Source organism: Notolepis coatsorum, assembly GCF_963971535.1.
Source record: "Notolepis coatsorum genome assembly, chromosome: 9".
In the NCBI taxonomy this organism is placed as follows: domain Eukaryota; kingdom Metazoa; phylum Chordata; class Actinopteri; order Aulopiformes; family Paralepididae; genus Notolepis; species Notolepis coatsorum.
In genome coordinates, this window is record NC_140173.1 from 42480073 (window position 1) to 42499632 (window position 19560).

Consider the following 19560-nt stretch of genomic DNA (forward strand, 5'->3'; position numbering starts at 1 on the left):
GCGCGATTAATTGCTATTTGCACGTTTGTTTTAATGAGGCGGAACCAGTACCCCTTGTCACTCTCCGTGTGGGGAGGCGGGCCGCTGGCGTTACTAGAGCACAGCATGGGAGCTCCTGTGAGCACATAGCTTAACTACATTTCTCAATAGTGTTGCTCCTTTTAACCAAGTAGCGTTCTTTGTAGTGTAGCTATTTTTAGACCCAAGTAGTTACTCGCTACTGCCCGGAGAAACTGGACTGCTAAATAAAGATCTAGCGTTGATGCTATTCAATGGTATCAACATTAGCTAAATAGCTAACAAACTAAATACAATGTATAGCATAGCTACAACACACAATAACGTTAATACAATTACATGCATCATTGTTTACAATGAACGGGTGGGGCTAGTCAAAGGACTGGACACGGGGACAAGTTAAACATGAATTAATTTATTATAACAGGTAGTTTCGAGTCGTGCCTAAGTACGCACCACAGGGCTATTCTATTATATATGGCTTTGACGCTTCTTCCTCATTGTTGATTGCCTGTAAAACCAAGGAGCTGATCGTGGATTATAGGAGAGGACAGCAGGAGACACACACACCGCTGATGATTAACGGGGCTACCGTGGACAGGGTGAGCAGCTTTAAGTACCTGGGGGTCCACATCTCAGAGGATCTGACATGGTCAACACACATAGACACAGTAGTAAAGAAAGCAAAGCAGCGCCTCTACCACCTGAGACAGTTAAGGAAGTTCAGAGTATCGGGGAAGATACTCCAGTCCTTCTACTCAGGAGCTGTAGAGAGCATCTTGACCGGAAACATCACTGCCTGGTATGGAAACAGCACGGCACAGGAGAAGAAGGCCCTACAGAGAGTGGTGCGCTCAGCCGAGCGTACCACGGGTATTGCGCTACCTCCCCTGCAGGCTCTATACAACAAGAGGTGCAAATCCAGAGCCTGCAGGATAATGAAAGACCCCCACCACCCCAATAACAGCCTGTTCCAGCTGCTGAGGTCAGGCAGACGCCTGCGAACCCCAGCCACTAGGATGGAGAGGCTTAGGCTCAGCTTCTTCCCCCAGGCCATCAGAGCCTTGAACAATGAACATTGAGTGCCACAGAACACTGAACTACTGAACACAGAACACTGAACTATCCACACACAAGCACACATGAGCACACACACGACACGCACGCTGTGCACGCTCACACACTAGCAGCCACTTTAACACTTTAACAAGAGCGGGCACACACTCATGCCGCACACACGCACACTTATGGCCAAGAGGAAAGGCCACTTTAAACTAGTATAACAACAGGAACAGTGTATTGCACTACTAAAGCTACCTAGCATGTACTATATGCTCTGTAAATAACTATGTACAGATACCGAGATGTCACACCATGTTACCTGTTACCTGTTTATTGCACAATGTTGTTTTTTATTGGATTCTATTATATGTTGTACCACTGTATTGCACATCGTCGCGTGCAAGACCACCCGCATTTCATTGTATACTTGTATGCTGTGACAAATAAAACTCTTGACTTGACTTGACTTGACTGTAGTAGCTGCATCTAACGTTAGTAGCTAACGTTAAAACTAACCTAAAGTTAGTTGTTCACCAACAATCTCAACATTTGTTTTATCATTAGCTCAAAAACACAGAACCGGACGAGACAAATTTTCCGCTCATACGTTCTGCTAGGATAATAACAACAATACTTCCGCTCGCTCCGGTCGGTGGGTTTCAAAATAAAAGTCTAAAACACCGGAAAAGACGTTTATTTTGTACAATGTTTTCCTCCACGAGTACTCGAGTACATATTTTTTTTCCATCCCTAGTTTATCCTGTGCTGAAGTCTCCATTACAATAGAGATAGTATATATTTAGGTGTTTATTTGATTATTGTTTCACTGCCTTTTTATTTATTACGTTTCCACAGTTTTTTCCTCATACTTTATTAACATTCTGTACATGGTACCGCAAGGTACATTAACACATTAACTGCCACGGAGTTTCAGCATCTTATACCATTCTCTGCCAGTACTGTATGGAGATGTTCACCTTCTTTGCAAGGCTATAACTTTTTAAATTGTATTGCTAAATTGACATTACTATGGCCCATTCAACATCGATTATCTATTGTTCAGGATGTAGGAACGTTTTACCCTTTCATTCACACATTCATATGAAAATACCGTCTAGAACAGGGGTGGGCAATTATTTTCCCCAAGGGGGCGAATGAGCAACTGAAAATATGTTGGAGGGCCAGGCCAAAATTCCAAGCTCAATTATGCATAATATACATTTTATTTCTATATAAAAAGCAGTAAATGGCATTGTTTTGACCCCTGGTAAGAGTGTATGTTATTATTTGGCAATTAAAAGGTGAGGTTAGCTTTCAAATAGAATTTATTTCCAAAATGATAAACAAAATGTGAAACATTAATAACAAAGGGCATTTTGAGTTTCATATACTATTGAAACAAGGATTTTCTTAGCATTCTAAAGACATCACATCATCTTATAGCAAAAATAAACAAGACATGTCACTGAACTGTGTAAAGAAAAGTGTCCCAGTTTTGTAGCCTTTTTTACTTTACATGCCTCAGGGCTGTACACTGCGACGAGATGATCGCAAATTGCCCCTTAATTTGGCCGTTGCGAGTTGGAAATATTATTTGGGAGCAACGTTGCGAGTTGTGATTTCAACCCTTCATTCGCATTTCACTCCTAAATTAATCCATACAAATTGAATACATTTAAAAAAAAAAACACACACATTAGCCTACAACCAAGGCTGTACAGTGCGACACAATGTCGTGGTGCTATGAAATAATCTGTCGGCAATGAATGAACTTACTGCGATCACCGATAGCCTGAGTGAAAAAAAAGATTTGCGTGGAGTGAATCTGGGTCACGCTATATACTTGGTACTTGTAGTCTATCGTGCGATTAAAGACCATGTCCCTATCTGCGTACAGTCTATACATCCAACACCAAATCCCATAATTCCTAGCTAAACGAAACTGAATGTGGCCTCTCTTCCTTTCAATATGGGCTATTGCATCGCCAAAGAAGCACTTCCTTTCAATAAATTTAAGACGCTAATTTTGCTCTGCAAGAACAACGGAGTGGATATCAGTCCATCTTATGACAACCACGTCCGATGTGGAGAGATGATAAGATGATGATGATTGACGTGATGATGTGATGATTGATTGACGGGGACACGGAAACTTCTAACGTTCACGTTCAGCCATGCATTAGGTGAGTACTAGTAGCCCACTATTAGGACGTGAAATACTGTCTACTTAAATTTATAAAGTATCAACCTAACCTATTTTTTGCCCCTAAATTTCTCATTTAGGGGCAAGTGTGCCCCTAGTGAAAAAGCTTAGCGTACAGCCCTGTGCCTATATTAAACATTTAATGTTTTCAGAACTGTGCAAAAAAAAGAAAAAAAAATATCAAGTGTCCCATTTCACTTGTTATATTTCCACATTTTAGTGTTCTTCAGTTCTTTTTTTTCATTCAGTGTGAGAAATCCAGTCTCTGTTGAGCTTTAACAAGTCCATCAAAGTCAGGTTGCATGTCTGAGGTGGAGATGCGAAGCACAGCTGCCAGATGTTCATCAGTGAGAGAGGATCTGTACCTGGACTTGGTAAACGTCATGACTGAGAATGTCTGTTCACATATGTAGGTGGATCCAAAGAGAACCAACATCTTCTGAGCATGTCTCCTCATGTTTGGAACGTTCTCCTCCTTGAGAGCAGAGTAGAACTCTAGCAGTGATGCTGACTTAAAGTGCTCTTTCAGTAGTGAATCAGACTGCAGGTCAATGAGTTCAAGCTGAACAACTATCAACACTGCAGGTAAAGGGAACCAGCTGCATTTCATCCTCAACCTTTTTGAAATCTTGAAAACGCCTTGAAAATTCATCATGCAGTGCTCCCAACATGGATGAGTACCTGTGCCGGTGATCAGCTGATGGTTTGACTTCTTTCAGGGTTTTCATGTGTTCGAGATTGTTGCTGCCTAGTTGCCTTGAAATTAATTGCAACTTTGTCATGAAGGCTTTCACATGGCTATGCATTTCATGAGCAAAAATGCCCTTGCCCTGCAGTTGTGTGTTCAGTAGGGATGGGTACCATTCACATTTGAACCGATACGGTACCTTTTTTCTGTACTTTAGTCTCTAAAAATGTTATCTACCTACCTCAGTTGTGAAAAAATAAATCCAAACTTCAAATAACCACACTTTCGACCGTTTTCGGCTTGCCCCGACTGCTTTGTTGTTGAATCAAGTCAAATCCTAGGTAAGCGTATATTGTGCGTGTGAATGTTGACATGAAAAGAAAAAAGTTTAAAAAAAAAAATTTAAAAAATTTACATTTCTTTAAAAAAAAATTATTATCATGTAATCTTTCGCGGGCCGGTCAAAATCATTAGCCCGTGGCCGTACAATTCCCAGGTCTGGTCTAGAATATAAATATGTTTTTATCGTTTTCTGCAGTAATTACTAGAATGTGAGATATAGGCATAAATGCATATATACATTATCAAATGCCGTTTGTTGCCGATCCACGCATTAAAATGTCAACTGTACATGGTCCTAAACGTTATGACTGATCATGCGCGGGTCGTTTATAATTCCGTGATCGTCGTTAAATGATTTATGTAGTATGGGTGATATATAGATCAGAGCAGTTTGCATGGATAATAATAAACAAAAACGCTGAAAGTCACGGCAGCCTCCTCTTACCGTTGGGCGATGATATTGGAGCAAACAGATCCCAGTTATTTGATGGGGATCGAGGCGATCCATTTCCGGTTTGTATAATACTAATACATGCCCAAATCATGTCGATTATTGAGTTATGGCAGCGATCCATATCCACGGTGTGTGGCTAGAGTCCTGCGACGATATGCGAGTGGCCGGACGGATTTAGGAGACGCACCGATATCCAACCGGCATTTCCGGTTTGGCAACTCGCCGATCATCCACCAGGTGGCAGTATTGAAGCGTTGCAGAGCTGTGCCGAGTCCCACCGCATCAGACAAGGCTCTGTGAGGGAAATATGAATACCATGGCGAAAATATGAAATATGATAAAAATAACGTTGTACGCCGTGGATTGGCAGAATTTGCATGAACTTGAAACACGTTGTACAACGTGATTGGCGGCCATTGTGTTAATAATACATGTACATGTTAAAAGGATGACACAAAAAGCCAGACAGAGGGCTTGTTTCCAGTTTCAGTGTTTTATAATAAACAATCAAACTGAGAATTTTTTAATTTAGGATATTTAAAATGTCTTCCAATGTTAAATAAAGGTTTATTGCACTTTGAAACGGTTTCCTTGCATTATTTTGCTATTATTATATTAGTAAAAAAAATAAAAAGGTTAATTGAAAACTTTTGGGAAATACATTTCTCAAAAAAATAATCTCTCAAAACCGCAATAATATCGCTTATCGCAATAATTTTCTGGGACAATTAATCGCCCAGCAAAATGTGTTATCGTGACAGGCCGCCGAGCACACTCAAGTTGTTCGGAAATTCTGAGTGCACACTGGACCAAAGAGTCAGTTTATCAGAGCGGAGCAGATTTTCCGAGTGAATTTATTAACTCACCTTAACTAGGGCCCTATGAAATCCGTTTTTGATTGAGAACTTTGGAGATTTATCGGGATTCAAGATAAATTGGCCGAAGTCGGCTTTCCTTCCACTTAACGCCCCTGCAAAAAAAGATATAACCCTCCCAGGAGAGATACCTATGGTAAATCATTTTAGATGTTTGGGAGTGGAAATATTCCCCACCATAAGACAAACGGTGAAGCACAATTACACAAAAATCCAAAACAAAATCAAAGACGACCTTGATAGGTGGGCAAAACTTAAAAACTCAGTACAGGCACGGATATCAATAGTTAAGATGGACGTACTACCTAGAATCAACTTATTCAGCTCAATGCTACCCCTCCAGAGGGTTACTGGAAAAAATTACACTCCTCCACATACAAATTTATTTGGAATAACAAACCACCACGTATAAAAAGATCCACCGCACAGAGAAATAAGCAGACGGTGGCATGGCATTTCCAGATTTTTTCCACTATTTTAAGGCGTACACATTAAGACCATTGACAACATGGTTTGATCGCCAAGCATTAGTATCCTGGAGAAAATTAGAAGAAAACATAGTAGCCCCACATAGACTGAAGGACATAGCATACACTAAACTATCAATCAAGCATTGCGAACGGAAATTTGGCCCCATAAACACTCATGCGATCCGGATATGGCGTGAAACACAAAAAAAATATCCTAACCCACATAAATGGCACAATCATACCTTATTCAATAACAATGCACTCTTGATTGGAAAACGACCTATAAGATTCCCTATATGGGAAAAGCAAGGCATACACTCATTAGGGGATGTTTTTAACAAACAGGGTTTCTGTAGTTATGAAGAAATACAAAAAAAAATGTATCTCACCAAGTCCACACATCTTTTTTACTTACAGTTATTGTTATGTTTGAAGACTCAAGGTGTTCCATTAACGAAACCAATTGAACACCACAGATACCACAAATTCTTCTATGAAAGAGAGACATCAAGAGGTTTTGTTTCAGATTTTTATCATCAATTACTAACGTCCTCATATGAAACCCTCCACCTAGACTCCGTCTGGAGGAGGGATATACCAGACCTGGAAAGTGATTTTGATTGGCAAGAAGCCTGGGCAAATGTTCGACTCACATCAAGGAACCCAGATCATCAACAAATCAATCTTAACTATATTCACAGGACATACTTGACTCCTATAAGACTGGAAAAAATGGGTCTTATACAAGACTCCAAATGCTCTTTATGTACAAATGGGGACGAGGGGACATTTATGCACATGTACTGGGACTGCCCACCAGTTAAGATATTCTGGAAAGAGGTGACCCAGCAATTATCAAATCTCTTAACTTGGAATATACCTGTACACCCCTCTGTATTACTGCTGAATGATGTTTTTGAGTGTGCAGTACATCCACAGCTAAAGAGATTGGTTTTATCAGGTATCACAGTGGCTAAAAAGCTGATAGCATCACGATGGTTCTAACCGGAAAAAATTTGCCGAAAGGTCTGGATTATTACATATCTCGATGTGATCTATCAATAAATATCTACAGCAAGAATTTTGGGTCTCAATTAATCCAAAATGACATTGTGGTTAGAAGTGGTGGAGAAAATAAAAGCTAGCATATAATGGTAATGTCTGGTTAGGAGCGAGGGAAAATGGATGGATTATCCAATGGGGGGTCCGGGAGGGGGGGGTACGAGCTGGAGCATATGTGTGTAGGTTTTTAGATAACAGGTATTAAGGGTATATCCTATATAAGACAATTAACTAAAATGTGATTTCATTGGATGTGCACTGTCAACTAATGCTTGTATATCTTATCGAGTGTTGTCATGTTTGTTTATGTGTTTGTTTAAAAAATTATAAAAAAATAAAATACAAAGTTCAGTTCAATGCAGTTCAACTTTCAGTGCAGTGCAATAACTAAATAATAATTAAATAGTTAAATAATACAAAATAATAATTAGTTTAAAAGAAATCAAGAAAGAAACTGTAAAATGTAATTTATTTCAAAGAGATGTCCTTTAAAGAGATGTCATGCTTCTCCCCATCTCTGGCTGACATCACCATTGTGATACATGATGGATAGGCCTTTGTGTTTTCCTCAGTGAGGGATTCTCTTTTGTCGGTCAGCAGTGTTTTGTACTTGCTGAAGCTTCTCTCTGTATAATTATTTTTTAAGTTTAAATAGCAACATTATCTGGCCAACCTCAGTAAATACAAACTTTCCAAATATGCACAGCACACACACACACAGAAGGGGAGAATGGCTTACATGAGCTATCCAGTTCATATATCAACTTATATCAACTATCCAGTTAGTTTTTATAGTGTAACGTTGCTAGAGAGAGAGAGAGAGAGAGAGAGAGAGGATTGATATGAAAACCGATTTATGTATAATTTAGCTAGCCCGCCAACGTTACTGTGATTAAAGCAAACTTTAATAAAAAAGAATTATATATATTTTTTTAGAATTCATTTTTTATTATATTTTTTTCTGGGGGGGCGGGGGGTCCCATTCGCGGGGCGGGCCGCACTGCCAAGGCAATGGTAGGGGAAACACTGATATTTAAAAAATTTAAATGTGTATTCTACGTTCTTATGGAATGACTGAGATTAAAAAATATTAAAATGACATTTTATAATTTTTTGTTAATTTTCATAAAGTGATAATTTGCTGTGTAATTAATTAATCTAATTAACGCGATAAACTGACAGCCCTAGTTTTTTTTATCCTATTGGTAAATGGTGGGCCGATATGTATACCTGTTCAAATGTATATGTGTTATCCATTCTAATCAATAAACTATTCAATCAATCAATCACACTACACAATGGCTGAAAGGCTCAGGAAACGGGGATTGATACCAGCTAATTAAGGGGAAGTGATAAGGTGGCCTTGATGTCAGAGACCTGGTGGGACCAGGTGGGTTTGCAGGACTGGAGTTTTGAGAGAAACTTTGGTCTCTGTTGACCAGGTGGAAAATGTCAGTCTGTTTGACACTGTGGTCTTGGTTGACCAGGTGGAGAGCATTAGAGTCTGTTTGACACTGTGGTCTTGGTTGATCAGGTAGAGCGCAATAATAATAATAATAATAATAATAATAATAATAATAATAATAATAATAATAATAATAATAATAATAATAATAATAATAATAATAATAATAATAATAATAATAATAATAACTTTATTTTTATAGCACCTTTCATACAAGAATTGCAGCTCAAAGTGCTTCACAACTGAAAAAAGACGGGCAGAAAATGAGCACATAAAGTGCAGACATATAAAATCACAGTTTTTCACCTTAGGATCTAACATCCCAATAGGCCACCTTGTTTATTGTTTACTCATCCATCTTATTTGCCAAAGACCTCACGTTACCCATGACGACGGAAGGGAGATATGGTTTGCATCTCCTTCTCTCTCCGTGCTTCAGCCCTCTTCTGTCTCGCACGTTACCCACGTCCTCGACATCCACGAAAGCCACCATTAGTCCTTTTCAGCTCCTCCAGGACTGTGTTAGTTAAGTCCGGGTTGGTTAGCTGGCTGTGGAGCGCCGGCTGGTTGCGTAGCGACAACAGCTGACCTCTCATGTAAACAAAGAACCCGGACGCTCCGATCAGCTGTTGTCCGCTCGCAAACTTGAAAAGTAATTCCACCATCAGCCAGACGGACAAAATCTGTTCTAAACTGCGTGTTTAGAAGGGCATAACTTAAATAAAAAGGACTTGTGTCCAGGTAAGAAATACAATAGAAACGTACTGTAGAATTAGATGAAAAGTACAGAAACAGGTAGAACGATCTGCAGCAGTGGCCATCTCAGGCGACGCATGCGCACAAATGCCATTGTCCACAATGTGGAAATAGGTCTTTTGTCTCACCTTTGAACAAACGAACAACAACAATGACAGCATACATTATACATACATCAGTAATGGAGAAGTGCAGAGAACGTAGGAATACAATACATCAACAAGGACCGGGTCTAACGAGAGCAAGATTAATTTCATGACTTAACTCATTCACTGCCAGCTATTATCCTTATCCCGTTCTCACTGGGCCATGCTAAAAGATAGGCATTTTCACTGTGCGTCACAGTGTTTGCAGGGCTATATCTATATTCTATATTATAGCTATGGAGGCAATACTATGGCTCATTTGACAGTAACTATCCCTCGTCCAACATGTAAAAGATTATTAATTTTTTCATGTATACATTTGCGTGTTATCCCGTCGTGAATATTGTTATATATAATATAGTTTCAGAGTGATCTTGGCTAATTCCTGGAAACTGCATTATGGAGCGATGTGTGAATTTTGCTAAATGCGTTCGCGTTGCTTGCCTGGACACGCTACTGTTTCCAAATTAAAGTTATATAATAGGTATTATGTTTCATCAAGAATGCATCAAAGGGGGGGGGGGGGGGCATTTTTTGATGCTCTGATCGCCAGCAACGGCATTCGTTTTGAATACTACATACGTTGATCAGCTGGATCAATATGAAATCATTGATCAAGGTGGAATGGACATCAGATAGTCCTTTGACTATGATCTGGGTTATTCCAAAAAGAATATTCCAATTGTCGCGATTTCCAGTATTGATGTCCATCTGGTCCCGACATAATCTGGCACAACACATGCATCAAGTGTCCTGGACGCGTTCCGTTCCAATGTGCTCGGATGAACCACTAGACTTGCCTGGGTCTAAATCCTCCGCCCGGACGACATTAGATGTGACACACAGTCTTGAACAGGGTTTCAAAGGGTGGGCGATACTGCCACCTAGCAGGATCTGGCCGGTATTTCACTCTCGGGGTCTCAGTATGGCTTTTAACGGTAACAGAGAGGTCCGTGAGACAGAATAGATTATTAAAATCGACCAAATAACGCATATATACGTGATTGGCGTTCAACGGTTGGCGAGCAAACACGTGTATATATACGTGAATGGCGCATAATGAGTTAATGGCATTAGGAATGAAGGAGTTTAAAAAAAAATTGCCCTAGGTAGTCTGTAGTAGGGATGCCCCGATCGATCGGCCACCGATCGTTATCGGCCGATAATCAGTATAAATATGCGATCGGTGATCGGTGATAATGCTTTATTTTCGCCGATCGTCAAAACCGATCTCACTCGCTGAGTTCTGTCTCAGACACCGGGAGCTGCACACACTCCCACACAGTGGTGCGGCGTCTGCTCCTCCCTCCAGCCCCTCCCGCACGCATGTAAACACGGGTCTAGTCTAGTCTAGTGGGAGGACGGCGTCTCCCTGAGCTAACGTTAGCTACCGTTACAAAATGACCCAGTCAACCATTCACTTCCAGTCCAATACATGATGAGGCATTGTCTAACCGAACGGTATCTAGCCGGCCAGCTACTGATAGCTCCTGACATCAACAAACGCTCCAGCAAGTCTAGTAGAGACGTGTATGATACCTCCGCTAGCTCACGTTAGCTGACGCCAGCTCACTGTTCAAAACGAAATGTCCCACGAACTAAATAGTTCACTGAGGCGCTGTATCAACGCTATATAGCCGGCCAGCAGTAGCCACAGATAGCTCCTGATATCAATGTTTTATAACACTCATTCGATGCGTATTCGAGCTGAGGGCATGTTGTTGAATGTGATCAATAGGGTCCAGCTGCAGCTCCGGAGAATCCTGGCCGTAGCTGCAGGCTACTCGAGTATAGGGTCCAGCTGCAGCTCCGGAGAATCCTGGCCGTAGCTGGAGGCTACTAGAGTACACACAGACAGTGGAGCTTGTTGCGTGGTGGCGATTTCTCGCAGATAATACAAGTACAAGTCTAATTATATAATATATATAAATAAAAAAAAAATATTATATAAAATAATTTTAAAAATGTTTTTATCAAAAACGATCGGTGTCGGATCGGTATCGGCCGATATGGCTCACGACGATCGGTGATCGGTATCGGTGGCAAAAAACGTGATCGGGGCATCCCTAGTCTGTAGGGGTGAGAATCACCAGAGGCCTGACGATACGATAGTATAGTGATTCAAAATATATTGCGATATGCTGAGTATTGCAATATTAATATTGCGATATATTGCGATTTATTACCTTTTTTCAACTGCAAAGTCAAACTTTGTCAACATGTTTTGTCTAATAAAATACAGTTTCAGTCTGTTCATCTCACTTCAATAATTTTTATTGCAGCAAATGGGATTTTCTCATGCTACTTTCTAACGTCGAGGTCAGTGTTTGTTTACATTTTCATTTCATTCAAAGGATCCGAACTGATTGAAGTTTATGGATACCATGACTGTGGTAAGTTTTAAGGGGCTAGCGTTACACAATAAACAAGTTATAATAATACCACAAGTGTGGATTCACTCGCCCAAACCCTGTAGCCATGCATCGCAGTCATGAAAGGGGCTAACTAGGTCGATAGTCCAGCAACGTTGTGACTGTCCTATTCATCAATCTCACAATATTCGCTAACGTTAGACAGATGGAATACAGCCTTCCATCTAAAAACATAAATGAAAACTTACCACAGTCATGGTATAAAGAAACTTGAAACTTGAAACTTGAATTTGTAATATGTTTATCAGATCAACATAAGCATAATAGATCTAAATAACTTAGTTAGTTTACACCTTATTTCACATCTATGGGCACAGATGTAACTACTATGACAGACAGATGTGAACAAATCAACAGATAAAGGTAACAAGTCTTTCCTCCTTTGCCTTTCAGCCATAGGCCACAACAGGATTAACAAGAAACATCAAGGCTGCAATGCCAACAGTTGTCTTGGTGCTGGGCAGACTGAAAGGTTATAGGGTGGCAATATGCTGGATACTATAAGGTCGCTTTCACACAGGAGCTGTTTGGTCCGGACTATCGGACCAGAATTCGATAGTCCGCTTTTTTGGGTTTGTGTGAATGCGCGTCGAACTCGGTCCACGGACCAAACACGCAAACTCTTGTCCGCCCAAAAACACCGGTCTCGGTTTGCTTCATCGGACCAAACGCGGACCAAATATAGGAAGTGCTTATTATTATTATTACCACAGCGTGCAGCATTCACTGCAAAACAAGCACACTGCATCTATCTATCTATCTATCTATCTATCTATCTATCTATCTATCTATCTATCTATCTATCTATCTATCTATCTATCTATCTATCTATCTATCTATCTATCTATCTATCTATCTATCTATCTATCTATCTATCTATCTATCTATCTATCTATCTATCTATCTATCTATCTATCTATCTAACTATATATCTAACTGTGCATCTTGGGTAGAATGAAGAAAAAACGCAGCTTATTATTAATATTATTATTAATTAATTAATATTAATATTAATTAATTAATTAATTAATATTATTATTATTACATTCACTGCAAAACAAGCACACTGTACACATATGGGCAGAAGACCAAATAAAACAGCTACTTGTGGGCACTCATAAAAACAACGAGGTGTAGAAGTTGTTTAGCGAGAGGATGGTGGTAATGGGCTTCAATAGAACAATGGATCAATGCCACGTCAAAATAATAAACTCTGCCTCCGCTGATCTGGAGTCAGCCAGGGCTCGCAGTCCACACACACAGACACACACACGCGCGCGCGCACACACGGGCTCGCAGCCACACACACACATTTCCACTCTATTTTCCAATAGACGAGCGCCATTTTCGACCGCGTGACATTGTTCAGAAAGTTTTGGTGCGCCTGACAAATTGCTGTGTGAATGCAGACGAACCAAATGATGAATGCAACAATGTTGCAACTTCACCACCAGAACCGCACCAAAACTATATGTGAAAGCACCCTAAGACTGTTGAACGAAAAAGGCAAAAAGTTATCTTAATTCATGATCTTGATCTGATAAATATATTACAAACAAATGATCAATAGGCTACTCTTTGGCTAAACAATACATGGATTCATTGACATGTAATTGATATTGCTAATATAATGTCCATTCCATTGAATATATAATTTCAGACTGAATTGTCTGTACTAGTGGTCTGTGCACTCTTAATTGCTCCCCAGAACAACACAAACTAGGAACAACATTGATATTGTTACAAGGACGGATACAACCACAATGTCATATTGCAGGCAACTGCCTGTTGGGTTTTATCTCAGTATTTTATTAATGTTGGCCAGTTTTCAATAACCGCCCTTGGAGCAGATTCACCGTTAGATCACATCAACAGCGAATACAAAACACACACAAGATTTTAACTCTTCATTGTTGTACTTCTCTCTTCTCCAGGTACAATTGCTGCATTGCTCGCCAACAACAAGCAGAGATATGAACGCGTCAAGGCCTCACTGCTGTAACCAGTGTGGAAAGAGCTTTATTAATAAGTCCACTTTTCTAAAACACCAGCGTATTCATACAGGAGAGAAGCCTTACTACTGTGACCAATGTGGAACACGCTTCAGTCAATCTGGAGACTTAAAGACACACCAGCGCATTCATACAGGAGAGAAGCCCTATAACTGTGACCAGTGTGAGAAGAGCTTCAGTAGGTCTGGAGGCTTAAAGGAACACCAGCGCATTCATACAGGAGAGAAGCCCTATAACTGTGACCAGTGTGAGAAGAGCTTCAGTCAATCTGGAAACTTAAAGACACACCAGCGTATTCATACAGGAGAGACGCCCTATAACTGTGACCAGTGTGAGAAGAGCTTCAGTACCTCTGGAGACTTAAAGACACACCAGCGCATTCATACAGGAGAGAAGCCCTATAACTGTGACCAGTGTGAGAAGAGCTTCAGTAGATATCAACACTTAAAGATACACCAGCGTATTCATACAGGAGAGAAACCTTACTACTGTGACCTATGTGGAACGTGCTTCAGTACCGCTGGAGGCTTAAAGATACACCATCGCATTCATACAGGAGAGAAGCCCTATAACTGTGACCAGTGTGAGAAGAGCTTCAGTACCTCTGGAGGCTTAAAGAAACACCAGCATATTCATACAGGAGAGAAGCCCTATAACTGTGACCAGTGTGAGAAGAGCTTCAGTAAATATGACGACTTAAAGATACACCAGCGCATTCATACAGGACAGAAGCCTTATAACTGTGACCAGTGTGAGAAGAGCTTCAGTCAATCTGGAGATTTAAAGAAACACCAGCGCATTCATACAGGAGAGAAGCCTTACTACTGTGACCTATGTGGAACGTGCTTCAGTACCTCTGGAGGCTTAAAGATACACGAGCGCATTCATACAGGAGAGAAGCCCTATAACTGTGACCAGTGTGAGAAGAGCTTCAGTACCTCTAGAAACTTAAAGACACACCTGCGCATTCATACAGGAGAGAAGCCCTATAACTGTGACCAGTGTGAGAAGAGCTTCAGTCAATCTGGAGACTTAAAGAAACACCAGCGCATTCATACAGGAGAGAAGCCTTACTACTGTGACCTATGTGGAACGTGCTTCAGTACCTCTGGAGGCTTAAAGATACACCAGCACATTCATACAGGAGAGAAGCCCCATAACTGTGACCAGTGTGAGAAGAGCTTCAGTACCTCTACAAACTTAAAGACACACCAGCGCATTCATACAGGAGAGAAGCCCTATAACTGTGACCAGTGTGAGAAGAGCTTCAGTCAATCTGGAGACTTAAAGAAACACCAGCGCATTCATACAGGAGAGTAGCCCTATAACTGTGACCAGTGTGAGAAGGGCTTCAGTAGCTTCATACAGGAGAGATATACCATTATGTTCCAATATATTCATTTAGGTTTTCAAACCCTAAAATTGCGTAGAAATCTGCCTAAAAACTCAACATCCTTGACAACATATTAATCCTGGACAGCAATCCAACTAATGTGATCTGCATCAGAAGAACTTCTGACACTCATCTTCAAACACCAGTTTCATGGTTTAAATAGAGCCTTGCTCTCTAGTGCTCTCTTCCAACAATAGTTGTCTCTCTTCCAACATGGCTGCCTGTAAACAGACATGCATAATCTGGCTGGTGATAATTGAATTTCTTTTTTTATTTTCTATTGAAATTCTATCAAATGTGCTAAACATAGATGCAACAATGCATTTTTAAGTTTTGAAAGATTGCGTCCCTCCCAACTATTCTTTGACATCTGTAAGCTTTGCATGTATATAAGCGTATGTATATATTTTCTCCCACCCACCCCCTCCTAATGTACAGTCTCCTCCCCATCATATGTATATATTTTCTGTTAGGATCTCTGGGTAACAGTACTGTATATTTGCATATCGTATATGTCACAAATGTAACAGTACTATATACCTGTATGTCATGTATGTCCCTATGTCATAAATGTCATGTATGTTGTGTATGTCATAAATGTCACTATGAATTGAAAATGGGGGACCCTGATGTAAACAAGACAAACGTCTTTCTCTGGTCTGCATCCCCTTAACCCTTTCTCTGCCAATAACGGCGCACGACGTGTTTCAAGGTCATGCAAATTCTGCCAATAACGGCTTACAGCGTGTTTCTGATCATATTTCATATTTTTTGCCATTCATATTTCATTCACGGAGCCTTGTCAGATGCTGCGGGACTCAGCACAACTCTGCAACGCTTCAATACTGCCACCTGGTGGCTGATCTGCGAGTTGCCAAACCGGAAATGCCTGTTGCAGCTCGGTCCGTCCCCTAATTACGTCCGGCCACTCGTTTATGGTCGCGGGACTCAATACACACACCGTGGATATAGATCGTTGCCATAACTCAATAATCTTCATGATTTGGGCCTGTATTAGTAATATACAAACCTGAAATGGATCGCCTCGATCCACATCACATAACTGGGATCTGTTTGCTCCACTCATCACCCAACGGTAAGAGGAGACTGCCGTGACTTTCAGCGTTTTTGTTTATCATTTTCGATACAAACTGCTCTGATCAATATATCACCCATACTACATAAATCATTTAACGTCGGTCACGGAATTATAAACGACCCCCCTCCCCGTTCACCCGCGCATGGTCAGTCATAACGTTTAGGACCATGTACAGTTGACATTTTTTATATATTGTTGATCGGTATCAAACGGCATTTGATAATCTAATATATGCATTTATGTCTATATCTCACGTTCTAGGAAATACTGCAGAAAATGATAAAAACATATTTATACTCTAGACGGTATTTTCGTATGAATGTGTGAATGGAAAAGTTAAACGTTCCTACATCCTGAACGATAGATAATCGATGTTGAATGGGCCATAGTAATGTCAATTTAGCAATACAATTTAAAAAGTTATAGCCCTGCAAAGAAGGTGAACATCTCCATAGACTTATAGTACTGGCAGAGAATGGTATAAGATGATCAAAGTGGTGGCAGGGATTGGGTTAACCGTTTCGTGGCCAACCACGTATCTATACGTTATTGGGATCCGACCGCTGGAGGCCAACCACGTATATATACGTGTTAAACTAGTTTTTGCTTTTATTCCATTTTAATATCCTACTCAATGTCACAGAGTATGTTGGCTGGAAAATGCCTATTTGGACTCGGAAAGTGCAGTACCGGCCAGATCCTGGTAGTGGCGCTGTATCGAGAATGCAGTAATCCTTGTTTCAGACCTCGTCTCACTTTTTTTCTGGTCCGGGTTAGCTTTTCTGTTAGCCTGAAGCGAGGGCTTCAAATGATCGCCTGGAATACTTATTGCGACGCCGAATTCAGTATGCAGTATAGGAATATAGCATCATCCAATGGACATATCAATCTACCAGATGGCGATCAATAACTGGGAAATTCTTTTTGGAATCCAACTGGCCACAGGTAAGAGCGATTTGACGTCAATTTCAGCTTCATCGGGCCTTGTTCTCATAGCCATCCACCCGGTCAACATATGATGTTGCAATAACGAATGCCGTTATTGGTAATCAATAATCAGAAACGACTTCCCCCGCCCCCCCCCCCCTTTCATGCATTCATGGTGGACCATGATACCGATCATATGCATTTTGATTTTTAACTGTAGCTTGTGTAGGGCCGAAACGCCAATCAATTTAACGTTATTAGCTTAGCGCCCTATAACTAGCTTTGCAGGAATTATCCTAGAACATTGCGGTATATAGTTAATATTCACAATGCTATAAAATGGGAACGTATTGATGACAAAATTATTTCTTTATGGCATATTGAAGGGAAGGTTTATACTGTCAATTGACAATGACAATGGACACATAGCAATAATATAAAATATAGATTTAGCTCTACAAACAACCTCACGCACAGTGAAACCTTGTAATGAAAAGCTGGCCTCATAGAGTTTAGATTAGACGGGCCCCAATGGCCATGAATGTGTTAACAATTGTGTATTGAGTAATACTGTATTTACCCATTCTGCAATCTGTTAAATAAAGTATTCATTCATTCATTTAGGAGGGGTGGCTCCTAGGTAGAGCAGGGAAGGATGCAGAAAGAGACAATGGGTCTCATTCACCAACGGACTTAGGACAAAAGATCTGAAAAATTTTGGTCTTAGCGCCACTTAAGACATTTTCTGGCCAATTTTGGGATTCACCAACGGTCCCTTCTCCTGGATTCGGTCCTAACTAAGAGCAGGATTTAGGATCCCTGAATATCAGTCGTAAGTTGACAGACTGGTGTGCGCCGTGTTCTTAAGGGCTTTAGTTGGGAGGAATCTGTGATTTCATTTATGTCAACTCTACAGGCCTCCTTGGAATTAATCATAATTTAAATAAATATGACAATATTTGTATGATAAGAAATTACGTTTTACATTTACAGTCATGCCTCAACGACGCATGTGAAGTCAGAAAATAAATGATAGCACTACACCAATACTGCAAATGACAGTAGATAAATAAATAAGAACTAAAGCTATTCGTGTGGATATATCTATAGTGGAATAGACTGTATTAATATTCCATATTTATACCGTCTTGTTGCCCGCTGCTGGCCACGTTCAGCGCACACACACATGCACACTATAGCCTACGTGTCTAATGAATGAACAGTAGGCTTATATTATTCTAATGACTTGTTTAATTAGAATTTAGTAGATACTATATGCTCTTCCCTATACGTACAGTAAGTACAGTACACATCTTAAGGCCGCCACAGAGTCTGGTGTACTGTGAGCGGACCGGACTCTGTAAAGATGTAACGCTAAGATGTGTACTGTATCGTACTGTAGTCGAACTGTGATACATGTCTGTGTAGTAGAAATTACTACTATAACAGCGCAGTATCTGTGATCTAATAAAACAAGTCATTAGAATAATATAAGCCTACTGCGTTCATTCATTATGCACGTAGACTATACAGTGTGCGTGTGCTGCGGCAGGTGCACGGCCAGGAGCGCGCAACAAGATGGTATAAACATGGAATAGTAATGCAGTCTATTCCACTATAGGTATATAGTGTGATGACAATACATTTTAATCTAATCTCATTTTGATCGTCGCAAAGCGCTTCCTATCTACCTGCACCACCAGCGGCCAGTCTGTTGTTTTTTCACAATTTATTTCCTTTGTTGAACCAGACCAGGCTGCGTGAATATTAAAGGCAACCAACTTGTGTTCAGCTTTTCGTTCAGCATTTCTCTGATTGGCCACACGGCCAATCAATCAATCCACTAGCACACGCCCTTGCGGCAAGAGAGACGCGGCAGGATCGCTGGTCGAACCAGCGGTGTTCTGTTATGTGACTGTACTACAGCGGTGTTCTGTTGTGTGACTGTACTAAACTCTTCCACCACATGACCGACATTTGACATACAGTACACCTCCTATCTATGTTGGGATTATGTTTGGTCATGACAAAACAATAAAAATCGCTACTGTTAGTAATGCTGCCACCACCCACTTCAATGACAGAGCTCTCATATTTGCGAATGCATAAACTATATCTTAAATTATGGCGATGTGTCTAATATGGCTGTCGCGAAG

The 19560-nt window shown here is 40.5% G+C and overlaps 1 protein-coding gene across 1 annotated transcript in view; it reads left to right on the forward strand.

Moving 5' to 3' along the window:
• Nucleotides 1–16078, forward strand: part of LOC311234263 (uncharacterized protein) — a 67109-nt gene extending 51031 nt beyond the window's left edge. The window contains exon 2 of the mRNA XM_084321399.1: nt 13908–16078. Within this exon, the coding sequence (XP_084177525.1) occupies nt 13947–15305 (1359 nt within the window). The 5' untranslated portion in view covers nt 13908–13946 and the 3' untranslated portion in view covers nt 15306–16078. The remainder of the gene's footprint in view (nt 1–13907) is intronic.
• Nucleotides 16079–19560: the final 3482 nt, after the last annotated feature.